General features: G+C 49.9%; 1 protein-coding gene and 1 non-coding gene across 2 annotated transcripts in view; both read right to left on the reverse strand.

Moving 5' to 3' along the window:
* Positions 1-26540, reverse strand: part of PUM1 (pumilio RNA binding family member 1) — a 184299-nt gene that overhangs the window by 124360 nt on the left and 33399 nt on the right. The window contains exons 5-9 of the mRNA XM_054292450.1: positions 24012-24190; positions 21247-21413; positions 16831-17101; positions 7347-7440; positions 6133-6249 (exon numbers count right to left, since the gene is read on the reverse strand). Coding sequence (XP_054148425.1) covers positions 6133-6249; positions 7347-7440; positions 16831-17101; positions 21247-21413; positions 24012-24190 — 828 coding nt within the window. The remainder of the gene's footprint in view (positions 1-6132; positions 6250-7346; positions 7441-16830; positions 17102-21246; positions 21414-24011; positions 24191-26540) is intronic.
* LOC128948078 (small nucleolar RNA SNORD103/SNORD85) lies at positions 208-291 on the reverse strand. Its single transcript, XR_008484084.1, has one exon. It is a non-coding gene; the product is annotated as a small nucleolar RNA SNORD103/SNORD85 (small nucleolar RNA).

The following is a 26540-nucleotide window of genomic DNA, read 5'->3' on the forward strand; positions in this document are numbered from 1 at the left end:
TGCACGTGCCCTCAGGCTGCTGCAATCCCTTCATCTGGGCAAAATTTGGGCATCTCTCTGGGATGTATTAGTCTCAGCTCTAATTATCAACCAAGCACAGCCTAGATGGGCTTTTCTCCTAGGCAGAGGCTGCTGCCAAAGCCTTGGGTGCACAAAAGCAGAGGAGGCTTTGAAGGTTGCAGCAGCTGGGTTTGAAAGGGCTGCGGGTCTGGCTCAGCTGCTCCGAGCACAGAGAGAGGCTCATTATTGAACAGAGTTCTCAGTGAGGGCAAGTGTGGCATCACTGCCAGAGCCAGCAGCACCCAGAGCTGCTCCCCCCGCTCCAGGAGATGCTGCTCTGCTCTCATCAGAGCTGGGCATTCCTGGGAAAAGAGAAATTCCAGCACTTCTGGAGGTGAATATTGAATATTGCCCATGCTGTGTCACACACAGAGCTGCTCCTGGCAGGGAACAGCAGCAAATCCAGCTGGGAACGTGCTCAGAGCATCAGTGAGATGTGTGAGAGCACTCAGGGGGTGTGCTTCCATCTCAGCCTGCCCAGCCCAGCCTCTCCTGCAGGGCAGCCAGGCTGAGCAGCAGTGACAGCAGTGACAGCAGTGACAGCAAATCCAGCTGCCCCAGGAGCTCAGAGAGGCTGCAGGCAGCAAGCCCAGGGGTCTGTGGGGTGATCCCTGTAGAACTGCCGATGATCTGTGGGGTGATCCCTGAGGAATTCCCAGGGATCTGGGGGGTGATCCCTTTAAAAATCCCACTAATTTGTGGGGTGATTTCTTCAGAATTCCCAGGGATCTGTGGGGTGATCTCTGTGGAATCTCCACTGATCTGTGGGGTGATCCCTTGGACTTCCCACTGATCTGTGGAGTGATCCTTATGTAATTCCCAGTGATCTGTGAGGTGATCCCCTGGAATTCCCAGTGATCTGTGGGGTGATCCCTTCAAATTCCCACTGATCTGTGGGGTGATCCCTGTGGAACTCCCAGTGATCTGTGGGGTGATCCCATGGAATTCCCAGTGATCTGAGGGGTGATTCCTGTGGAATTCCCACTGACCTGTAGGGTGATCCCTGTGGAATTCCAGGGGTCTGTGGGCTGATCCCTTCAAATTCCCACTGGTCTGTGCTGCTCTAGGGGTGGCAGTGAGCAGCTGATTCCAGAGCTGCTGCCCCAGCCCTGCCCAGGCTGGCACTGCTCAGTACCCAGCACAGACCCAGCTGCAGGGGCTCCCAAATGCCAGTCCTGGCAGGGTGTGCCCACAGCCACACCTGCTCCAGCTCAGCACCAAGGGCCTGATCCTTCTACCCAGGCTGAAAAACCCCAGAACTGCAGTGGGAGCCTCTGCTTTCCCTGCATCCAGGCTATCCCAGCATTCATCCACCTCTCCACAAAGAACAGGAACACTTTGACTCCACCTCAGAGGGAATCATTTCCTACCCTCAAGTCTGAAAACTTCAGCTGTGGGAGCCTCTGCTTCTCCTGTGACCAGGTCACCCCAGCATTCACCCACCTCCTCACAGAGAACAGAACACTTTGACTCCACCTCAGAGGGAATGATTTCCAACTCCAAGGCTGAAAACCCCACAACCTGCTGTGGGGCTTTCCTGTATCCAGGTTATCCCAACATTCATCCACCTGCCCACAAAGAACAGGAACACTTTTCTATCTTGAATCCCTCACCTCAGAGGGAATCATTTCCTACCCCCAGTGCCAAAAACCCCAGAACTGCTGTGGAAGGCTCTGCTTTCCCTGCATCCAGGTTATCCCAGCATTGTTATCCCAGCATTCATCCACCTCCCCACAAAGAACAGGAACACTTTTCTCCCTGCAACACTCCACCCCAGAGGGAATCATTTCCCAACTGGCCTAAAAAAGACAAGTTTTCAGTTTTCTGAGTGACATCCTTCTCAAATGATGGAAGGCAATTCAAAGGCAGCAGTATCTTCCCCACAGTTTAAAATCTAAATGAGAAGGGTTTTTTTAGGAAGTTCTTCTCTCTGCATTCAAATTTGTTCTTTAAAATGCTGCTATTGTTGGGAAGAGAAGAGCATTATCCTGGAGCTGCCAGTCTCACAATCATGACAAACCTGCCATAATGGCAGAACTTTAACTGACAGATTATCTCTGCCATAAAACACACACCAAAGTCTCCTCTGTGCTCTGAGAGGAACTGGGAGCAATAAACTCCAAATTCATTTCCTCCATCTCAGAAGCTCCTCCAAGTTCTCCCAATTTAACACTCCCAGGCACATCAAGGAGGCTTTTTGGCTTTGTATAAACATTTAAATTGTCTCCTGTTCCTCCAGTGCTGCTGTCAGCCATGACAGAAAAAAAAAAGGGTTCTCAAACCTGCTCAGGCCCAGACAGGAAAGATGCTTTTCTGAAATAAACATCAGCATGGAGTTTATCTTGTCATTTCTAGGGTGATGAGGGGGTTAAAATAACTCCTTTTCTCAGTGGTGTAACACCATAAATACACCCAGTACATGACACATTGTTTGGTTTCTTTTAAGAATCATAAATTTAGAATTACTCCAAGTAGAGGCCCTGATGCCAAGTTTGGGAAGCTTTAGGTATTCCTGAGGTTATTAATACCTATTGCTTTAGCTATTCCTTGGATAATTTTCAGTTCAAATGTCTAAAACCCAAGTTAAGCACAGCCTAGATGGGGTTTTCTCCTGGTTGAAGGCTATAAAAGCTCAGGCAGCTCAGCTTCAGTACAGCTGAGAAAAGAAAAAACCTTGTGGCCAACACTTGGTATTTCCTGGAAACGTGGCCCAGTTCCATGTGGTGTTTCTATGAAATCAAGCTGCTGACCTGCTGCTCTCTGCACTCTGCTGCTGCCCAGGAAGGAGCTCTGGGGGCCCTGGGGTGATGCAGAAAGGCCAAGCTGGAGCCTCTCTGTACAGGAATCATTCACAAATCTCCTCCTCTGCCTGGAACGGAGCCCTGGAGCTCCTCCTGACTGCACTGGGCAGCAGCAGCTCAGCCCATTCACTGCCTGCTCCATTCACCACCCCACAGGGTTATCAGCCATGTCCTTGTGTCCCTGCCCTTGGCTCTGTCCCACAGAACACGGCAGCACCCTCTGCCAAGGCTGGTGCTGCCTCCACCCAATGTCCCCATGGCATTGCACAATCCCAGCATGGAACTCCAGATTATAACCCAAACTCTTCACACACATCTGCATGATGCACTAAAACCTCCATCCAAGTGGGCAGCAGTCACTGAATTCCTGTTTTAGAGCTGACCCCACGGTGGCCTCAAAGCTGAAAAGCTCAGCAGGGGTTTGGGAAGAGCTGGACCAAAGCTGTGTCACAAACCACAGAGTGTCACATCCCCACACAGCACAGATCTGGGTTTGATCTGGGACAAGCCACCCAAACCCAGAGGACTGAAGTGAGTTTACAAGCTGTAAGCGGAGCGTGGCAGCAGTGAGAGCCCCCACAAACACCCAACCCAACCAGAGCAGTGCTCATTGCAGCACACAACATCCCCTCTGCCCTGCTCAAGGAAAGCCAGGCATGGTGAGAAAAATCCTCCTCTAAAAGCACACTCTTCCTTTAAAAATCTTCTCCTAAAATCATGTTCTTCCTCTAAAAATCCTCTCCTAAAATCATGCTCTCCCTTTAAAAATCCCCTCCCAAAATTCCTCTAAAAATCCTCTTCTAAAATGTTCCTCCTTTGAAAATCCTCTCCTAAAATAATGTTCTTCCTCTAAAAATCCTCTCCTAAAATAATGTTCTTCCTTTAAAAATCCTCTCCTAAAATGCTCTTCCTTTGAAAATCCTCTCCTAAAATCAGGTTCTTCCTTTAAAAATCCCCTCAAAAATTCCTCTAAAAATCCTCTTCTAAAATGTTCCTCCTTTGAAAATGCTCTCCTAAAATAATGTTCTTCCTCTAAAAATCCTCTCCTAAAATAATGTTCTTCCTTTAAAAATCCTCATCTAAAATAATGTTCTTCCTTTAAAAATCCTCACCTAAAATCATGCTCTCCCTTTAAAAATCCCCTCCCAAAATTCCTCTAAAAATCCTCTCCTAAAATGTTCCTCCTTTGAAAATCCTCTCCTAAAATAATGTTCTTCCTTTGAAAATCCTCTCCTAAAATCATGTTCTTCCTTTAAAAATCCTCTCCTAAAATCATGTTCTTCCTTTAAAAATCCGCTCCCAAAATTCCTCTAAAAATCCTCACCTAAAATGTTCTTCCTTTGAAAATCCTCTCCTAAAATCATGTTCTTCCTTTAAAAATCCTCTCCTAAAATCATGTTCTTCCTCTAAAAGATCCTTTCCTAAAATCATGTTCTTCCTTTAAAAATCCTCTCCTACAAGCACACTCTTCTTTTAAAAATCCTCTCCTAAAATCAGGTTCTTCCTTTAAAAATCCCCTCAAAAATTCCTCTAAAAATCCTCTCTTAAAATGTTCTTCCTTTGAAAATCCTGTCCTAAAATCATGTTCTTCCTCTAAAAATCCAATCCTAAAATCATGCTCTTCCTTTGAAAATCCTGTCCTAAAATCACGTTCTTTGTTTAAAATTCCCCTCCAAGAAGCATGTTCTTCCTCTAAAAATCCTCTCCTAAAATTAAGTTACTCCTTTGAAAACCCTCTCCTAAAATGATCCTCCTTTGAAAATCCTCTCCTAAAATCATGTTCTTCCTCTAAAAATCATGCTCTTCCTAAAATCATGCTCCTCCTTTGAAAATCCTCTCCCACAAGCACATTCCTGCTTTGTTCCCAGTGCTTGGGCCAGAACTTTCTGCCCCCCCCAGCAGCAGTTCCACGCTCACCGTGTCCCCCACAGTGCCTGACACGCTGTGACACAGAGCTGGCACCTCCAGAACCAGCAGCTCTGGCTGTGACAGCTGGGAGGGATTTGGGAACTGATACATGAATGGCTGGAGGAGGATCCTGCAGAAAGAGCAGAGGCTCCATCTTTGCTGCCATCTGGGAAAGGGCACAGTCCCAGCGTGAGCCCCAGCAGAAATGGATGTGTTCATCTCTTGGGAAGTGGAAATTCCCAGAATTTCAGGGAAGAGCTCCTTTGCAGGATGCACCACAAGCTGAACACATCCTGCATCTTTCCAGCCTTTCCAAAGTTTGTTTTCAGAGGTTTTCACTGTTACTGTCAGTCACTAAAACACCCCAAAAATGGAGCAGTATTTGTGTCTGTTCCATTCCCATTTGCTCTGGGAGCCCCAGCAGATCTGGATGTGTTCATCTCTTGGGAAGTGGAAATTCCCAGCAGAATTTCAGGGAAGAGCTCATTTGCATGGTGCATCAGAAGCTGAACAGAAAGGAGACACAACTTTCCTGGCATGAAACACATCCTGCATCTTTCCAGCCTTTCAGAAATCTGTTTTCAGAGTTTTCTCTGCTACTGTCAGTCACTAAAACACCCCAAAAATGGAGCGGTATTTGTGTCTGTTCCCTTCCCATTTGCTCTGGGAGCCCCAGCAGATCTGGATGTGTTCACCTCCTGGAAAGTGGAAATTCCCAGCAGAATTTCAGGGAAGAGCTCCTTTGCAGGATGAACCAGAACCTGAACAGAAAGGAGACACAACTTTCCTGGCAGGACACACATCCTGCATCTTTGTAGCCTTTCAATGTTTGTTTTCCCGAGATTTTCCTTGCAACTGTCAGTCACTAAAACACCCCAAAAATGGAGCAGTATTTGTGTCTGTTCCATTCCCATTTGCTCTGGGAGCCCCAGCAGAAATGGATGTGTTCATCTCTTGGGAAGTGGAAATTCCCAGCAGAATTTCAGGGAAGAGCTCGTTTGCAGGATGCACCACAAGCTGAACAGGAGACACAACTTTCCTGGCAGGACACACATCCTGCATCTTTCCAGACTTTCAGAAACCTGTTTTCAGAGGTTTTCTCTGCTGGGTTAGTTTCAGAGGTTTTCCCTGTCACCAAAACACCCCAAAAACGGAGCAATATCGGTGTCTGTTCCCTTCCCATTTGCTCTGGGAGCTTTGAACAAAAATTATCCCGTTTCATCTCCAGTTTTAACAAAATAAATTCCGGTTTTACTCACAGCCACACCATGATACCAGCTCTCCCAGCCCAGGATGCTGCTGTTTGCCCTGCAGAGGCAGAGCAGGGAGGGCTGGGGATGCAGAGGGAGCTGGGAGCTCTCACCTAACGTGGCAGCCGCCGCCAGCCCGGCCGCGTACGGATCCGTCCCCGGAGGCGCCGCGCTGATGATGTACGGGTTGGGAACGAAGGCAGCAGGAGCTAAACCTGCTGAAAACATTCCTGTCAGTGAAAACAAACTCAACAGGACTGCAGCCCCAGCACAACCCCCCTGTGCTGCCTGGACAGCACCAAACTCAGGCTGGTTTCGTGGTTTGAAGCTTTTTGTGGGTGGTTTTCTATAGAGATGACAACCAGTGAGTGCTGATGGGGAGAGGAGAGATCTGGCATTAAAAACCCCAATTCCAAGGATTCAATGCTGCTTAAGAAGTAAAATCCTTTATATCCAACAGCTCAGGTGCTTCTGCAGGGCAGACAGCCCCTGTTCAGGACCCTGGAGCTTGCTGCTACTCTGTATTTCCTACAGTGAGTAAATCAGGGCCCAAACCACCCCATCCTGAGCTCCCACAGCATCCCAGCATTCCAACTGGTCAGTCTGGAAAGGGCTCAGAGAGGAAAAACAGTTTAATCATTAGAGAAAGGCCAGGTGGGTGGGAGAGGGGTGTGCAGGGGAGGTGAAGGTGAAGGGGAGGAAGTAAAAAAGCTGAATAATTTCAATCCCTGAACTGCACTGAGCACACAAGGGCACAGCACAGAGCCCCAACACATTTATACTGGGGTTTTGGGCAGGAAAAACTACCACCAATTGCTTATTGTGCTAAAAAAAGTAATGCACTGTTTTCCTGGGTTTCTACACATGATTAAGTGCTTTATTCCCAGTTAATAATAAAATATATATATATGTATGTGTGTATATATAAGTATATATTTTATGAATAATTTTTATTAATATCAATCATGTATTTGCATAAATTACATTTTCAACTCCTAAGACCCCTGGCAGCACATTCAGCTGATATTAAATTGTGCATTTCCCCTCACTTCTCTGTGTGTCACCCTGATTTATGCTTCACTCAGAGACTTCCAAAGCTTCTCCTGACTGACAGCACCCTCAGGAGGGTGAGAGTGTCAGTTCTGCCACACAGGGAAATTCTTTAAAAGGCTTCTAAGTGTGCAAGAGACACCCACAAGCAATCTGTAAAAATGTACTTCTGTTCATGCATTGATTATCAGCTGTAAAATACATTTTAAACCCTCCCAATCTTTTCCCTGGAGTTTCCCCATGGATCAGGAGGAGGGCTGGGGAGAGGCAGACTCACCTATGTGTGGCTGGTGGGCAGCAGCCAGGGCGTACTGCTGCTGCTGGGCTGCTGTCAGCTGCTGCACTGCCAGTGCATTGGGCCTCTGGAACAGCTGTGGGGAGAGCACAAACAGCCCTTGAAGTGGGCACAAACAGCCCTTGAAACTGGGCACAAACAGCCCTGAAACCGGGCACAAACAGCCCTGAAAGTGGGCACAAACAGCCCTGAAACCGGGCACAAACAGCCCTGAAACTGGGCACAAACAGCCCTGAAACCGGGCACAAACAGCCTTGAAACTGGGCACAAACAGCCCTGAAACCGGGCACAAACAGCCCTGAAAGTGGGCACAAATAACCCTTAAAGTGGGCACAAACAGGCCTGAAACCAGGCACAAATAGCCCTGAAACTGGGCACAAACAGGCCTGAAAGTGGGCACAAACAGCCCTTAATCAGGCAAGGAGCACAAACAGTGTTCTTAAATCAGGCACAAAACACAACAATGTCCTTAAACTGGGCACAAATACACAAAACTCCCTTAAAGCAGGCACAACCCTCCTGAAATCAGGCACAAACACACCAACACTCCTTAACTCAGTCACAGAAACACACACACTGTCCTGAAATCAGACACAAAACACAAAGAGCCTCCTGAAATCTGGCACAAACACACCAGCACTGCTGAACTGTGACACAAACACACCAACAGTGCTGAACTGTGACACAAACACACCAACACTGCTGAGCTCACACACAAACACACCAGCACTGCTGAACTGTGACACAAACACACCAACACTGCTGAGCTCACACACAAACACACCAACAGTGCTGAACTGTGACACAAACACACCAACACTGCTGAGCTCACACACAAACACACCAGCACTGCTGAACTGTGACACAAACACACCAACAGTGCTGAACTGTGACACAAACACACCAACAGTGCTGAACACATACACAAACACACCAACAGTGCTGAGCTCACACACAAACACACCAACAGTGCTGAACACACACACAAACACACCAACAGTGCTGAGCTCACACACAAACACACCAACACTGCTGAACTGTGACACAAACACACCAACAGTGCTGAGCTCACACACAAACACACCAACAGTGCTGAACACACACACAAACACACCAACAGTGCTGAGCTCACACACAAACACACCAACAGTGCTGAGCTCACACACAAACACACCAACAGTGCTGAACACATACACAAACACACCAACAGTGCTGAGCTCACACACAAACACACCAACAGTGCTGAGCTCACACACAAACACACCAACACTGCTGAGCTCACACACAAACACACCAACAGTGCTGAACACATACACAAACACACCAACAGTGCTGAACTGGGCACAAACACACCAACAGTGCTGAAGTCAGACACAAAAAGCAGCAACTCCTTCCTTTTCCAGCAATCCCTTCCCACCACATTTCCTTTAACCCCACAGATTCTCCACTCCACACCTCCAAGGACCTGAACTCCTCTGGAACCAATGCCTGTGCTAACCCAGCTGACAAACCCCACCCTGCTGCAGCACAGCCAGCCCCAGCCCAGCTTCTCCCTCTGCCGTCCCCTCAATCCCAAAGGGTTTATCCCAGCCCTGCTCAGCCCCAGCTGCAGCCTGGGGGTCCCCAGGAGCACTGCCAGGTGTTGGGAGTGCCACCAGTGCCACCAGTGCGCCCTCCCAGTTTGGCTGATGTGGGAAATGGGATTGAAAGGGGATGGCCAAGGGATGCAGAGCCAAGTTTGGGAAACCCAAAATGCCCTCAGAGCCAGAGAGGGGACACAGCCACAGGATCACAAATCCCAGACAAACACTTCCCTTACCTGCTCACTGCTCAAGGTTATTGAGAATTTATTTCTCACTAAATAAAAATTATAGGATTCCCTTGAAGTGTTTTTGCTGAGGATCTGGGGTTTATTTTTCTTTCTTCAGGGCCTTATTAAAAGTTTCCTTCCCAGCTTCTTTTGCCTCTCTCTAAAGGAAATCCCTGAATTCACCATCTTCAGCTCTAATTAAAACATTTAGGACACATCAGCTGAATATCTCCTCTGAAATTATCCATCATGTCCATCCCCCCTCAGTTCCAGGCATCATTTCTAGGTGGGAATGACTTCACAGAGCACTGTGAGAAATGTTTTCTCCCTCCACTCCCTCAGAACAGACTTGGATGCCCAAATGCCTCCGATTTTCACACCTATTATCCTGCCCTCCTTTCAGAAAAGTGAACTGCTGGCAGACACAGCAATAATTCTGCCCAAAATTTTGGCAGAAACCCACAACCATCAAGAAGAAGCCCAGAAACATCAAGAAAACTCTACTACTTATTTTATTTAGAGGCAAAAATTGGCATTGCTTCTCCTGAGAGCAGGGTGAGCAAAGCTGTGTGAGAAAATCCACCTTTATTTTTGTCTTTTTACAAGTTCAGATGGAGAAAACACATCTGAGGGATCAGCATTGGGTTTATGAGGTGGAAATGCAGCAGTTAGGGCAGCCAGAATTAACCTGTTGTGTGCCAAACCCTCCCCCTCACAACTGCTTTGTTTGCTCATCCCTCAGGGGCTATCAGAACGTTCCTTGTGGAGGAAAATATCTGATCTACAGTTCCTTTATTGCCTCCTGGGCCATAAAACACCCTGAGCAGGCTGGGTGCACAGCACACCTGCTTTTCCTGCCCTTTTGGTTGTTTTAAGGTGTTTTTTGTAGTCACACAAAGCTGGGTGGCAGCTCTGCTCAGGTCACCAGGAGCTTGAGCAAAGCTCCACTGACATCTTGGGGCACAAACCCTGTGAGGAAGCCCTGAGGGAGCTGGGGGTGCTCAGCCTGGAGAAAAGGAGACTCAGGGGTGCCCCCATCACTCTCTGCAGCTCCTGAAAGGTGCCTGTGCTCAGCTGGGGCTGGGCTCTGTCTGCAGGCACTGACAGAACCAGAGCACACAGCCTCGAGCTGCCCCAAGGGAAATACAGGTTGGATAGCAGGAAAAGGATTTTCACAGAAAGGGTGATAAAGTTCTGGAATGTCCTGCCCGGGGAGGTGGTGGAGTCACCGTCCCTGGGTGTGTTTAACAAAGCCTGGATGTGGCACTGGGTGCCAGGGCTGAGTTGAGGTGTTGGGGCTGGGATGGACTCGATCACCTTGGAGGTCTCTTCCAACCCAGTGATTCTGGGAATATTCTGTGAAGGGGAAGTTTCAGTTCAAACATCTCTAATACCAGATGGAAAGGGAAATTTCCAGGTTTTTTCCAGGCCATGCCCAGGTAGCCTCACAGGTAGTGAGGCGGCCCTTCCAACCCAAACCATCCTGGAATTCTGTGATTTGTGATGCACCCACAGGTTTTGTGCTGACATCCCTGTGCACCCACACATTTTAATCTGATCTTGAGGATCTGTGAGGAGAGAGGAGAGACTCTGGAACCCTGAGCTTCAGCAGCCCAGGGAGGTGGTGGAGTCACGATCCCTGGGGGTGTTTAACAAAGCCTGGATGTGGCACTGGGTGCCAGGGTTGAGTTGAGGTGTTGGGGCTGGGTTGGACTCGATGATCTTGAAGGTCTCCTCCATCCCAGTGATTCTGGGAATTCTGTGAACACCCCTGAGTGCAAAACAGCAAGGAGGTGATGGACAACAGGAGCAGCAGAACATGGAATGAGGGGCAGTGGCTCTGTGGGAGTGACCAGCAACATCCTATACTCTCAGCAAATATGAAAAAAAATCCTATAAAAATCCTACAACCCTAAACTGCTTCCTCCTGAAGTGTGGATTCCTCTGCAGCATCCTCTGAGTTGGGGTGTGCTGTATCACCTCAGCAATTTCAGCTTTTTAGCTTTCTTCAGCTGCAAAATTTCACCAAACCTTTGAGTTCTCACATGCTTTTCCAGCCTGCTGATGAGGATTCCATCACAGTGAAGCAAAGAGGAAATGGTTGCATTATAATTTCCTTGTCTTGAGGGCAAAAAAAAGCATTTTTCCTCCCTAAAAACACTTCTGCTTACTTTCCACATGTGAGGATTTGCACATCTCCCAAATGCAACTCAATGAACCCCCTGGGAATCAGCAAAACTGGGAGAAAGGAATCCACACCCTAGCACAGCCTCAGTACTTCACCATCAATATTTCACCTGCTGCTCTTGGCTTTTTTTTGCTGTCTGCCGGCTCTGGGGGCTCATCTAGTCCCTGCAAAATTTGACTTCCAGGCATAAAAGGTCTGTAAAAAAGCTGGAGAGGAACAGTTCACAGCACAGGACAAGGGGAAATGGCCTTACACTAAGAGAGGAGGGATTTAGATGGGATCTTGTGAAGGAACTGCTCCCTGGGAAGTGGGCAGGGAATTGCCAGAGCAGCTGTGGCTGCCCCTGGAGCCCTGGCAGTGCCCAAGGCCAGGCTGCACATTGGGGCTGGCAGCACCTGGCACAGTGGCAGGTGGCCCTGCCCTGCAATCAGCTGCCATTGAAGATCCCTTCCCACCCAAACCACTCTGGCATTCCCATTCCTCAATCAAGGATGGAAACCAGCACCAAAACTCATTGCAGCAAATGGAGAAAGGAAAGGCAAGAATGATTTCCTGGCTGGTTGCAGGTGCCCCCAGTGCCATTTGCCACAGGGGGTTTGTAGGCTGGCAAGGGCTGGTTAGAGAGGTTTGGGCTGTGCCAGGGTGGCCAGAGCAGCTGTGGCTGCCCCTGGAGCCCTGGCAGTGCCCAAGGCCAGGCTGGAGTAGCCTGGGACAGAGAAAGGTGTTCCTGCCATGGCAGGGGTTGGAACTGGATGAGTTTTGGAATCCTTTCCCACCCAAATCATTCCAGGATTCAGTGACCTCTCCCTCTCCCCTTGAATTCACAGCCTTGCTCAGCTCCCTCAGAACAATCTCAGCTGCAGATTTCACCCTGCAGCCTGTCCAAGGAAGCAGAGCCAAGAAAACCATCCCAAGTGCAGCCTCTCCTGAGGCAGATAAACCAGGGGAGCTCTGGGAATCATCAATTCCATTTATTCAGGGAGAGCTGCTGAAGCCTTGCTGTGCTGTCTCCATTGCTGAGGGCACAGCCCCACACTCCAACCCCAGAGATCAGTGCTCAAAGGTGGCACTGGGGAGCACAAACAGGACAGGAACCTCTGCACTGGAATATTAACCTGCATTGACAAAGGAATCAGGAAAGAGCACCTGGGGTGTTTCAGGCTGCTGGGAAATGCATTGGGAATGAAAAGCTACAAAGCCCTGACACGGATCTGGAGTTCAGGGAGATCATCCAACATTTCAGTGAGGCTGCTCCATGTCAGACAAATGTAGGATGATTTCCAGCACGTGGAGGAGCTCACTGAGGGAATTCCAAGGGAGCAGAACCCCAGAGTTAGGGGAATTCTGGAAGATCAGATTTCCCTCAGCAATATCAACACCTGACATCCCTAATCAGATCGGACGTGGGTAAAACCTTCCTCTTCCTCACACTGCCTGCAGCTGTGCTCACCTGTAATCCCTTCCAAGGATGGGACACTTCCCCACAGCCCCAAAAGGCACTTTCAGGGATGAGATCCCTTGTTCAGGACAGATTTCCTGCTGCCAACACAACGGCAGAAGTCAGATTCCTTTCATGCAGGCTGAGAGTAGCAGTGGGCAGCAAGGACCCCTGGGAATTAAGGGAATGGGCACAAACCCCTGGATTTACACAAACCTGCCCTGGGAGGGCACATCTGGCTGGGGAGTGATTCCTGACCTTCACTACAGCACCTCAGGCTGACTAAAGGCTCCTGTTTGCTTTCACTACAGGTGTAAGCTGCAGCAAGGGTGAAAACAGAAAATAACAGATTTGTCTGACAGCCCAGCAGGGCCTGGGTGGGACTGAGGGGCAGCAGCTGTGTCCCCACTGCTCCCCCAAAATCAGGGAAAGATCTGAGGGGATTTGGGCTTCACAGCACAGACATGGAGCTCAGGGAACAGGGCTGGAGCCCCAGGAGGGGCTGAGGGAGCTGGGCAGGGGCTCAGCCTGGAGCAAAGGAGGCTCAGGGGCCCTTGTGGCTCTGCACAGCTCCTGCCAGGAGGGCACAGCCAGGGGGGTCGGGCTGTGCTCCAGGGAACAGGGACAGGAGCAGAGGGAACGGCCTCAGGCTGGGCCAGGGCAGGCTCAGGGTGGGCACAGCAGCAATTTCCCCATGCAAAGGGGGCTCAGGCCTTGCCAGGGGCTGCCCAGGGAGCTTTGCAGTGCCCATCCCTGCAGGTGCCCCAGCAATCCCTGGAGGTGGCACTCAGAGCTCTGGGCTGGGGACAGGGTGGGATCAGCTGGGACTCGATGTCCTTGCAGCTCTTTGCCCACCTCATCTCTGGATCCTGAACACCAGAATCCCAAAGGCTTTTCCCACAAGGGAATATCCATCCAATGCAAGCCCAGCAGCAGAGGTGTCCCTGTCCCAGCCCCTTCTGGCAGGGAACATTTCCTGTTCCCCACAGCTCCAAACCTCTCATACCAACAACAGAAAAGGAGCCCTGAATGCCCTTAAAATCCCATTTTTGCATATTGGGGGAAAATTTCTGCATGGACAGGGGGCTCAGGCCTTGCCAGGGGCTGCCCAGGGAGGTTTGCAGTGCCCATCCCTGCAGGTGCCCCAGCAATTCCTGGAGGTGGCACTGAGTGCTCTGGGCTGGGGACAGGGTGGGGATGGGGCACAGCTGGGATTGGATGCTCTGGGAGGGTTTTCCAGGCTCAGTGACTCCATCATTCCCAGACAGCTGGTGACACTGAGGTGACATCAGCCCCAGATGGACAGTGCCCATCCTCTTGGTATGAAATAAAAAATGCAAAACCAGCCTGAAATCCTCACTGCATCTCCCCCAAAACAGGGACCCTGCCCAGCTCTGCCTCCCTTTGGCAGGGTTTATTTCCACCAGGGAGGTGCCAGACATGCCAAATTTGAAATTCTAATTTTTAAAGGCTGAAGGAAACAAATAAAAACTCCTCAAACTTGTAAATGAGCCTTCACTTAAATAGAAAACCCTGACAAAATGCAAATTCCAGGCTTCCCACTAATGCTGCTCCAGTCCCATCTCTAATGCTTCTCCATAAGCAGCTCACTTGTGGAGCCCTCATGTTTTAAAAAACACTCAACTTTGCTGGTTTAGAGGTAATTCTGGCATCCCAGGCCTTACACCAGAGCGAGACAAAGGCTTGGAACTATCTGCTTTTTTCTCCTTTTTGAACTCTACAGCAGCTATTTAGTTTAATCATTAAATTTTCCATCATTAACCTCCCAAAGATGCTGTAGAACAGAGCAGCCAATTGAGCTCCAACCCAGATATTTACATTGCTTTTAAGGCTGTGATAACTCAGCACAAACTTGGCAATGCTTTCCCTCACTCCACAGTGCCAGAGGCTCTTCTGCTAAAAAAATCAGATATTTCAGGGAAGCCAGGGAGAGTTATATATCTCTGCAATCAGCTCCAACAAAGGATTCCCTTCCACTCTGAGGGGTATCAGACTTGCAAAGGGAGAGCAATAAAGTTTCCAATCATTACCCAAACGAGCAGAACAGGAGCAGAGCAGGAGTCGATTGCTGGAGCCAGGCCCAGCATTCAGCAGGAGCCAAGGGAGTCTGGGCTTGTGTGGGAGAAAGGTCAAACAAACCTAAGCCAGGCTCAGATAAAGGTTTGTAGTAGTGGACTCTGCCCTTAGGGCTTAAACCAGGCTCGGGGAGAAGGAAGTTTGAACTTGTAATTGCCTCAGGCTGCTCTGGCTGAGCAAAGCTGAGTGTGGGGCTCAGTAAAGCACAATGTGGGGCTCAGTAAAGCACAATGTGGGGTTCAGTAAAGCTCAGTGTGGGGCTCAGCAATGCACAGTGTGGGGCTCAGTAAAGCTGAGTGTGGGGCTCAGTAAAGCTCAGTGTGGGGTTCAGTAAAGCACAATGTGGGGTTCAGTAAAGCTCAGTGTGGGGCTCAGTAAAGCACAATGTGGGGTTCAGTAAAGCTCAGTGTGGGGCTCAGTAAAGCACAATGTGGGGTTCAGTAAAGCTCAGTGTGGGGCTCAGTAAAGCTCAGTGTGGGGCTCAGCAATGCACAGTGTGGGGTTCAGTAATGCACAGTGTGGGGCTCAGCAATGCACAGTGTGGGGCTCAGCAATGCACAGTGTGGGGTTCAGCAATGCACAGTGTGGGGTTCAGCAAGGCCCAGTGTGGGGCCCAGTAAAGCTCAGTGTGGGGCTCAGCAATGCACAGTGTGGGGCTCAGCAATGCACAGTGTGGGGCTCAGTAAAGCTCAGTGTGGGGCTCAGCAATGCACAGTGTGGGGCTCAGTAAAGCTCAGTGTGGGGCTCAGCAATGCACAGTGTGGGGCTCAGCAATGCACAGTGTGGGGCTCAGTAAAGCTCAGTGTGGGGCTCAGCAGAGCTCACACCTGGGCTCAGCCAAGCCCAAGGTGGAGCTCAGCAGGGCTCACAGCTGGGCTCAGGCAGGCCCAACATGCATCTCAGCAGGGCCCAATGCAGGGACCAGGAGGGCCCAATTTGGGGCTTAACAAAACCCAGTGTGGAGCTCAGCAAAGCCCAGTGCAGGGCTCACACCTGGGCTCAGCCAAGCCCAATGTGGGGCTCAGCAGGGTCCAATGTAGGGACCAGGAGGGGCAATGTGGAGCTTAACAAAACCCAATGTGGGGCTCAGCCAAGCCCAGTGCAGGGCTCACAGCTGGGCTGAGCAGCTGTTGGCTCTCAGTCATTGCCTGAGCTCCTGGGTGGCTGTTTGGGGGATTCTTAGCACTTTTTGCTACTTTAAAGCTCTTTTTCAATGCCTTGAGACAGCCAGGATCACCAGAGAGGGCAGAGCTGTGGGAACTGCTGGGGGAATTCTGGTTATTCCAGCTGCCATGGAAGCCTGGAATAACTGCTCTTGGCTCCCTGGGAGGACACACACAGCATGAAGACAATGACAACACCTCCAACCTTCCTCCATCCCTTCTCCCAGGACAGGATCCTGAGCTCATCCCACCCACACCAACCCCTTTGGGGCCACAGGGCTGGATAAGGGATCAGGGCTCAGGGATGAGAGATCAGGATCAGGGCTCAGGGATGAGAGATCAGGATCAGGGCTCAGGGATCATCAGGGCTCAGGACTCAGCATCAGGGATCAGAGACCAGGGCTCAGAGATCAAGGCTAAGGGATCAGGGATCAGGATCAAGGCTCAGGGCAAAGGAATCAGGGATCAGGGCTCAGGGATCAGGACTTGGGGATCAGGATCAGGGATCAGAGCTTAGGATGAGGATCAGGGCTCAGGATCAGGATCAAACATCAAGCTCAGGGATCACGATCAGGGCTCAGGGTTCAGGGCTCAGGATCAGGATCAAACATCAAGCTCAGGGATCAGGATCAGGCTCAGGGCTCAAGGCTACGGGCGAAGGGATCGGGATCAGGGAGGGCTCAGGGACCAAGGATCAGAATCAGGGCTCAGGATGAGAACCAGGGATCAGGATCAGGACCAGGGATCAGTCTCAAGACTCAGCTCTGTACCTGCTGCTGGGAGTTGTAGTCAAAGAGCCCCACGGTGGCGGCGGCCGAGTCCACGGGGACCTGCGTGCCGGAGTAGTCGAACTGCAGCGGCTCCATGCCCACGTGCTCCATGGCATCCAGGGGCACGCTCTGGGATTCCATGTTGGAGAAATCCTCCACGGGCTTGGCCCCGTTGGTGCTGGCCAGCTGGGCCAGGCCCTCGGAGCCGTTCTGGTTGGGGCCCAGCAGATCCACCTCGCTCGCTGAGTTCTGGCAGTTCCCGGGTGTGCGGCTGTGGGGGGAAAACGGGTCAGGGACAGGGCAGGAGAGCTGCAGCTCCTCCTGGGGGGAAAACAGGGCAGGGACAGGGCAGGAGAGCTGCAGCCCTTCCTGGGGGAATGAATGCAGGGAAACTGGGCAGGAGAGTTCCAGCCCCTCTTGGGGGGAAAACAGGGCAGGGACAGGGCAGGAGAGCTGCAGCTCCTCTTGGGGGGAAAACAGGGCAGGGATAGGGCAGGAGAGCTCCAACCCTTCCTGGGGGGAAAACGGGTCAGAGATAGGGCAGGAGAGCTGCAGCCCTTCCTGGGAGGAAACGGGTCAGGGATAGGGCAGGAGAGCTGCAGCCCTTCCTGGGGGAATGAATGCAGGGAAACAGGGCAGGAGAGTTCCAGCCCCTCTTGGGGGGAAAACGGGTCAGGGATAGGGCAGAAGAGCTGCAGCCCTTCCTGGGGGCAAAACGGATCAGGGAAAGAGAGCAGGAGAGCTCCAGCCCCTCCTGGGGGAATGATCCTGCACAGAAACAGGGCAGGAGAGCTCCAGCCCTTCCTGGGGGGAAAAACGGGTCAGGAAAAGCGTAGGAGAGCTCCAGCCCTTCCTGAGGAATGCTCCTGTGGAGGGAAACAGAGCAGGAGAGCTCCAGCCCTTGTTAGGGGAATTCTGCAGGGAAACAGGGCAGCAGTGCTTCAGCCCAGCATCCCACCCTGCAGCAGGTCCTGGAGTACAGGAGGGAAAATAAAGTCATGGTCTGAAATAGTTCATCAAATTAATTCTATGGAGAATTGCTGTATTTAAATAAAATAAAAACTAAAAGCAAGAATGCTCCATCACATCCATGGACCCAGCAGAACTGCCCAGAGGTGGTGGAGTACAAGATAGAAAATTTAAAAATGGTCTGAAATAGTTCTCAAAATTAATTCTATGGAGAAATTGATGTATTTCAAAAAAATAAAAATTAAAAGCAGGAATGCACCATCACATCCACGGACCCACCAGAACTGCCCAGAGGTGGGGGAGTACAGCATGGAAAACAAAAAAATGGTCTGAAATAGTTCTCCAAATTAATTCTATGGAGAAACTGATGTATTTAAATAAAATACAAACTCAAACCAGGTATGCTCCATCACATCCCCAGACCCACCAGAACTCCTTGGAGGGGTTGTAGAAGAGAGGAGAAAAATAGAGATGGTCTGAAGTAGTTAATTCTACTGAGAAATTGGTGTATTTCAAAAAATAAAACCAAGAATACTCCATCCCAACATCACACCCCTAAACCCACCAGAACTGCTTGGAGGTGTTGGAGTAAAGAGGGGAAAAATGAAAAAGATGGTCTGAAATAATTCCCTGAGAGAATTCTACAGAGAAACTGATGTATTTAAAAAAATAAACAAAAATAAAACCAGGACTGCTCCAGCCCAGCATTGCAGCAGCAATACACTCCAGCCCCAGCAGAACCCCCTGGAAGCTGGAGAAGTGTTGTAGAAGACAGGAAAAAAATAAAAAGAGATGGCCTGAAATAGTTCCCTAAGTTAATTCTACACAGAAGTTGATGAATTTAAAAAAATAAAAGTTGGGATGTTCCAGCCCAGCATCAGAGCCACCAGAAGGGCCTGCAGGTGGTGCAATAAAGGGGGGAAAGTAAAAAACATGGGCTGAAATAGCTCCCTGAGTTAATTCTATGAAGAAATTGATGGATTTTAAAAACAAACAAAAATAACCCACAACCCCCAGTCCCAGCCTCAAACACCTGTTACAGTAAAAATGTAAAACATTCAGTTTCTGTTTTCTGCTGAACTGAGAGTCAGAGAGAGCAAGCCATGATCTCCCCAGACACTTATATTTAATGGAGCATTTGGTGATTTTTAATTGTGTGGAGCTCTGGCATCAAATCTCACTTAACACCACCCTAAGGCAGCTGCCATGGGCTCCTGACCACCCAAAACAGGGACTGGACTGGGAATGCTTCAATCCATGGAAGAGCCAGGAATTGGCATTTCCCAGCATCTGTTTGGCTTTCACATTTTATTTTACCATTTATTTGGCTTCTCCAGTTTTCCTACAGGCCATGAGGTCCAGAAATGAGCAAGGAACACAAATGTACCAATGGCATCAAAGGCCACAAGTCCAGGAGGTTTTCAGCCCTGCAGAGCAGCAAGGAACAAACCCAAAGCCCTGCTGTGGTGGGGACAGGACAGGAGCACAGCCAACACTTCCCATGGGAATCCCACACAGAGGGATTAAAAATGGGTGTGAAAATCACAGGGATCACAGGGCTCAGGATCAGGGCTCAGGATCAGGGATCACGGCTAAGGGATCAGGATCAGGGCTCAGGATCAGGGATCACGGCTAAGGGCTCAGGATCAGGGCTCAGGATCAGGGATCACGGCTAAGGGCTCAGGATCAGGGCTCAGGATCAGGGATCACGGCTAAGGGATCAGGACACACCAGCCCTGAGCTCTCAGGTGTTCCCACCCTCTCCCCTGAGGACATTCAGAACACCCTGGGGACTCCACAGGATGGAAAAACCTCTCCAAAGCCACAGAGTGCATGGGCAGGTTTGGCACTGGGCTGATTGCACAGGGATGTCACTGACATGTTTTATAAAAATCCTTTTGTTAGGATTTTTCTCCTGAGAAGCCTCAGAAAAGAAATGTAAACAATAATTATCTGATGCCTGTGGGATGTGGTCTGGGAATGATTTACCAACATGTGCATCTTAAATTGGTTCATGTGAATTGTTTTTAATTAATGGCCAATCATGGTCCAGCTGTGTCAGAGTCTCTGGTCAGTCACAAGGTTTTATTATCATTCCTTTCAAGCTTTCTGATGTCTCCTTTCTCTTTTCTTTAGTATAGTTTTAGTGTATCATTTTCTTTTAATATAATATATATCATAAAATAATAAATCAGCCTTCTGAAACATGGAGTCAAGATTCTCATCTCTTCCCTCATCCTGGGGACCCTCAACCACCACCACAGGGATGCCCAGAGCCAGGGGCTGCTCTGCTCCTCACCCCACCAGGGAGGGGCTGGGGACACAGGGAGGGTGACACAGCTGGGACAGCTGATCCCAACTTTTCTAAAAGAGATTTTATAATCATTTATCAAATCATCTGGATCAGATAAAAGAAGGAGTTTGTCACAGTGAGGGTGGGGAGGGGCTGGGCTGGAATTGCCAGAGCAGCTGTGGCTGCCCCTGGAGCCCTGGCAGTGCCCAAGGCCAGGCTGGACACTGGGGCTGGCAGCACCTGGCACAGTGGCAGGTGGCCCTGGATGGGATTTAAAATCCCTTCCAGCCCAACCCACACTGGGATTCTGTGATATCCCAGCCCACCCAGCAGCCAGAGCTGAGGGACAGGGAAGGGCAGGGAGTTTGCAGGGATGTGTTTGGTCCTCACCAGTCCCTGTCACAGAACCCCAGACCGAGTCAGGCTGGGAGGACCCCATGGGTCACTGGTGGCACTCCCTGCTCCAGCAGGGCCATCCAGAGCTCAGGGCACAGCACAGTGTCCCTGTGCCTCTGGAATGTCCCAGGGAGGAGACTCCAGCCCCTCTCTGGGCTCTGCTCAGGGCTGGCACTGACCAGGGCAGTTCCTGGGCTCAGGCCCTGCCCATGGCTCTGGGGCCATGGCTGGGCCTGGAGCAGAGCCTGGGGCTGCTCTGAGCTCTGCACAGGGACAGACAGACAGGGACAGACAGACAGGGACAGACAGACAGGGACAGACAGGGCTGAGGGCTCCTCTCAGCTGGGGCTCCCCTCAAGGCTGAGCAGCCCCAGCCCCCTCAGCCTTTCCTGGGCAGGGAGATGCTCCAGTGACCCCACAGAGCCCAGCTTCCCTGGGAATGGATCCCTGACACCTTCCCTGGGCTGTGCTCCATCAATTCCTCCCTTAGCTTCACTTCCAGAACCAGTTTTTCCTTTCCCCATTCAAATGTTCCAATTTTCACTTTTCCCCTTCCGATTCTCCCCTCATGGCACTGCAGGGAGTGAGAGCCTGGAGGGGCTGAGCTTAGACCCCAGCAATGATTATTATTAATTGATTAATAATCTTAGACCCCAGCAGTGATTATTATTAATTGATTAATGAGCTTAGACCCCAGCAGTGATTATTATTAATTGATTAATTACTGAGCATTAATTGATTAATTACTGAGCACGTACCTGAAGTCTTTGACGTCGGCGTCGATGCCGTTCTGGACAGGCAAACCATTGGATTTATCCATCACATCCCCCTCCTCCTTCAGATCTCCCAATTTATCTCCATCAAACGTGCCCTTGCTTTTCTTATCCCCTTTGTCATTCTCATCACTCTCTGCATCCCTTGGCCCCTGGGCAAAAGAGACATTGTTTTAATGAGCTGAGTTTTCAGATCAATTCTCGTGTTACCCCAAGATGGTAACAAATCAAAGACACATGTCACCAGAAAAGAAGTAAACATTAGTTCCTACCAAAAATATCACTAAAAATACAAAATATTCAATATTAATCAAAGAAATAAGGGAATTAGCTCTCACTCTTCCAAGAGGTGTTTCATCTCTTCAAGTTTCTTCATTTAGTAACTGAAGGTTTGCTTTTATAGGCTCTAAAAATCCCATCCCAAAAGAATTTTAAGGAATTCTCTTTCTAGATGGGACTTGAGCACTTCAAAATCAACACCAGCAAATGCTGCAGGGGCACAAAGTGAATCAAGCCTCTCTGAAGTGCCTGGCTCAGTGTCAGACACAGCTCTTGACTGGACAAGTGTTCAAAAATCACCTCAGTTTTGGAGGCATCAACAGTGAATTCCAAAGCACAGCTCATTTAGAAACACTCAAATAAATCACTGCCTCAATCATTAGCCCCTGTAATCCTGAAGCACATTTCTTTGGGAGAAAAGGGAAAAAAAAAAAGAGGGAAAAAATGGATTTCTGTTCTGTTGAGCATTCCATGAGTGCTGTTACATCTGCAGCGTGTCTGCATTTTATTGCACTTGGGAGGAGAATAAAGGGTGGTGATGCCTGGGGCAGTGTTTTGAACAACAAAAGGGAGAGGAAAAACAACATAATTTATGATAAAAACCAGCAAGGGGCATATAAACATATTTATCAGAGGCAGCTTTGGTGCTGTCACAGGGACAGACATGCAAAGGCTGCCTTCCACTTGACTGCAGGGAGAAGTGCTGGGCACACAGCATTTGTGCCTCTACCCACTGAACCCTTTTCCCACTCTCTCTGATTGGAGAGAGGAATTTTCCCCTTATATTCAGAGAAAAAAAATTGTTCCGAAAGCAAAAATCTTTTGGTGCTGCTTCTGGAAGAAAATAAAATTGTGTTTCCTTAATATTCCTTGGAAATGCCACCTGTAAAGGCAACCCCAAACAAGGGGGTGCTCAGCAGTGACAGCTGTGACACCAGTGTCACTCTGACTGTGGTGACACCCCTCCCTGGTGCCCAGCTGGGATAAACTGGCTCCTTGTCCTGAGTGCTAAAATCCCAAAAATCCTCCCTGCTCTCCTTGTCCTGAGTGTTCACACCCCAAAAATCCTCCCTGCTCTCCTTGTCTGAGTGCTCACATCCCAAAAATCCTCCCTGCTCTCCTTGCTCTCCCAAAAATTCTCCCTGCTCTCCCTGCTGAGTGCTCACATCCCAAAAATCCTCCTTGTCCTGAGTGCTCACATCCCAAAAATCCTCTCTGCTCTCCCTGTCCTGAGTGCTCACATCTCAAAAATCTCTGCTCTCCTTGCTCTCAGTGCTCACATCCCAAAAATCCTCCCTGTTCTCCTTGTCCTGAGTGCTCACATCCCAAAAATCCTCCCTGCTCTGAGTGCTCACATCCCAAAAATCCTCCTTGCTCTCCTTGTCTGAGTGCTCACGTCCCAGAAATCCTCCCTGCTCTCCCAGGGCTCTCCCAGCTCCCTGGGCAGCCTCACTGAAGGCCAGCAGCCCCAGCAGGGCTGAGGGCAGCAGCCAAAGGAGCTCTCCCACATTTCTGGAGCCCTTTCCCCACTCCAGGCTGGCTTTGAGGCCAGGTCTCCCCACTTCCATGAACTGCAGGCTGTGCCCCTTCCTCACCCCACAAAAGGGGGGTGCCCTTCCCCAGGGAAACAGCCTGCCCCAGCTGGGAAACACACCCAGACACAAGCAGGAGCTCAGGGAAGGGTGCCTGACACCAATCTGTTTGTTAGGGAGGTTTTATCCCAAAAAACAGCATGAGGAAAACCTCCAGGACAAGGATGAGCCCTATGCCATGACAGCTATCACCAGGTAAAGGGTTTGGAGCTGGAATCCCATTTCTGGCATCAGCACCAATGTAGCTATGATATTTTCTGAAAACCTCTTTTTTTTTAGGATTTTTTCTCCTGAGAAGTTGAGAGGCCTCAGGAACAAAATATAAACAATGGTTATCTGCTGCTGTGGAATGCAACAGGTGCATCTGGGATTGGCCTCATGTGGTTGTTTCTAATTAATGACCAATCACAGTCAGCTGGCTCAGACTGTCTGAGACACAAGCCTTTGTTATCATTCTTTCTTATTCTATTCTTAGCCAGCCTTCTGATGAAATCTTTTATTATTTTAGTATAGTTTTAATACAATATATGTCATAAAATAATAAATCAGCCTTCTGAAACATGGAGTCGGATCCTCATCTCCTCCCTCATCCTCAGACCCCTGTGACACCATCACAGACCATGGCAGCCACAGGCTCAGGGCAGCTTTGTGGGACCTTTTCCAGGATTAGCTTGGATGGGCTGGTTCTGCTGGGGGCTTTTCCAAGGATCCAGGGAATCCAGCACCTTCCCATCTCCCACCCCACACCCCCAAGCCAAGGACTAAACCTGCCCTGCTTGAGGGAAGAGCTGAACTGAGAGCAAAGAGAGAAACCCCTAGAAATGATTCCCAGGCAAGCAAAGGGAGGAAAGAACAGAGCTGAGGCAATGAGACACTTACAAACGCTCCTTTCCTTAGGCAGGAGTCTCCAGGAGATGAGCTCAGCACATACTCCACCATGCTGACCCCCAGCCCTCCGCTCTCCGAGCGCGGGGACAGCACAGAGTTCACTTCACTGTTCACATGGAAGCCCTGCCCAGGTCTTCTCTGCACCATAATTGGCTGGGAAACTGAGTGATCTGGAACAAAACATGGCAAACTCTCACAAGCACATCCAACTATTCAAAGGAGGCAAATTAAATCATTCAATATGTACTCCCCAGGGGATGATTTGCACTCAGAAGTGCCAACTCTGGGATTCTGCTGGTGGCCATTTGTTAAACCAGGATGGTTTTCTCATTTTTTAAATACTACAACGTGTAAACCTGCAAGTGAGAGCTAGGTTTAAAATCTAAATTTATAATATGTCAGAAATGTAAGACTAACTAAAGGTTGCAATTAAAAAAACAAAGGTTTACTTTTTAGTTTTAGTACAATTCTTGCATCAGCACAGTTTAAACAAGTTCTGGCTTGTTATTTAAACCATGATCCTGCTGCTCCACCAGCCCTGTGTCCTTTGTTCCACCAATTGTTGTGTTCATGTCAGGATCAGAGAATTTTTTTTGGCTGCTCTTTCCTCAAGGAAAGGTTTCTGAGGAGTTCATTTCTCCTTCCTCATCCTCCTGTCCCCCTGCACCCCCTCAGCCCTCTGAGGCTTTGAGATCCAACCAGGGCAGGCTCAGGGGCTTCAAACCCTGCTGGGCTCTGCAAAAATCCCTGCCTGGAGAGGGGAGAGACCCCAAAAGGGGAGGGGAAAGGGGGGAAAGGGGAGGGAAAAAGGGGGGGAGAAAAGGGGGAGGGAAAAAGGAAGAGAAGGGTAAGAGAAGGGGAAGAAAAGGGGAAGAAAAGGGGGGAAGAAAAAAGAGGGTGAAAGGGGGGGAAATGGAGGGAAAATGGGGGGAACAATGGGGGGAAAAATGGGGGGAACAACGGGGGGGAACAATGGAGGGGAAGAAAAGTGGGGAAAATGGGGGGAAGGGGGGAAAAGGGAGAAAAATGGGGAGAAAAGGGGGAGGGAAGGGAGGGGAAGGGGGGAAAAGGGGGAAAAGGGGGGGGAAGGGGCGAAAAGGGGGGAAGAAGGGGGGAAAGCGGGGGAAAAGGGGGGGAAAGAGGGGGGAAGGAAAGAGGGGGAAAAGAGGGGGGAAGGGGGAGAGGGGGGGAAATAGGGGGGAAAAGGGGGGAAAAAGGAAAAAAGGGAAAAAGGGGGGGAAATGGGGAAAAAAGGGAGGAAAAGGGGAAAAAAGGGGGGAAAAAGGGGGGAAAGAGGGGAAAGGGGGGAAAGGAGAGAAAAAGGGGGGGAAAGGCAGGGATAAGGGGGGGGATAAAAGGGGAGGGAAAAAAGGAGAGAGAAAAAAGGGGAGGGAAGGAGGAAAAAAGGGGGAAAGGGGGAAAAGGGGGGGGGGGAAGGGTGGGGGGAAGGGGGAAAAAGGGAGAAGGGGGAAAAGGGGGAATAGAGGGGGGGAAAGGGGGGAAAAAGGTGGGGGGGGGGGGGAAAGGGAAAGGAATTCTCTACTCCTGGCAGCAGGCAGGGAGTGAAAAGCAGCAGGGCTGGGAATTGCCAGGGGCTGGTGGGATGTGGGAGGACCATCAACACCCAAGGACATTGACACTGCAGCTTCCTCCTGAAGCAGGTGAAGGGAATTCCATCCTCTCACTGCTCCTGGATAAATTCCTTTCCTTTTCCCATCAGTGTGGCCTCAGAGGGACTTGGGCTGGGGAGATTTTTTGGGGATAAAGCTTCCAAAAATGGGAAAAAGCCAGTTTTAACCCAGCACTGCTGCCCAACTCTGTGTCCCAGGAGGGGAAGGAAGGGCAGGACTGCAGCTTTGAGCTGGGCTGGCTTTGAAGGGTCTAAATCCACAACTTTGGGGTAGAGCAAAACCCCAAATCCACATGGGAGGCCTGCAGTGCATCCTGTGGGCAGGGATGGAAAAGGGATGAGCCAAGGGAGATCCAGAGCTGGATGGACTGAGGGGATTGTGGGGGAAAAAAAGCTTCCAAAAAAAAGGGAAAAAGTTGATTTTAATCCAGCACTGCTGCACCAGGAGTGGAAGGAAATGCAAAACCCCAAATCCAGCACTGAATCCTGCAGGAAGGATGGAGCCAGGGAGGATCCAGCCTCACCATGCCATGGAGGGATTGTGGAGGCAAAAAAGCTTCCAAAAAAGGGGAAAAATTGATTTTAACCCAGCACTGCTGCCCAACTCCACGTCCCAGGAGTGGAAGGAAGGGCAGGACTAGAACTTTTAGATTTTAAAAAAGTTCTGAAAAGCCTTTAAAGGTTCTAAATCCACAACTCTGAGGCAGAGGAGTGACACCCCAAATCCAGCAGTGCCTCCTGTGGGCAGGGATGGAAGCAGGGAGGATCCAGGCTGCACCATCCCATGGGGGTTTCATGGACTGGGGGAATTGTGGGGGGAAAAAACTTCTATAAAAAGGGAAAAGTTGGTTTTAATCCAGCACTGCTGCCCCAGGAGTGGAAGGAAAGGC

The sequence above is a fragment of the Melozone crissalis genome, unplaced genomic scaffold (assembly GCF_028551555.1).
Source record: "Melozone crissalis strain CALT ecotype California unplaced genomic scaffold, PUWL_Pcris_2 ptg000111l_1, whole genome shotgun sequence".
In the NCBI taxonomy this organism is placed as follows: Eukaryota; Metazoa; Chordata; class Aves; order Passeriformes; family Passerellidae; genus Melozone; species Melozone crissalis.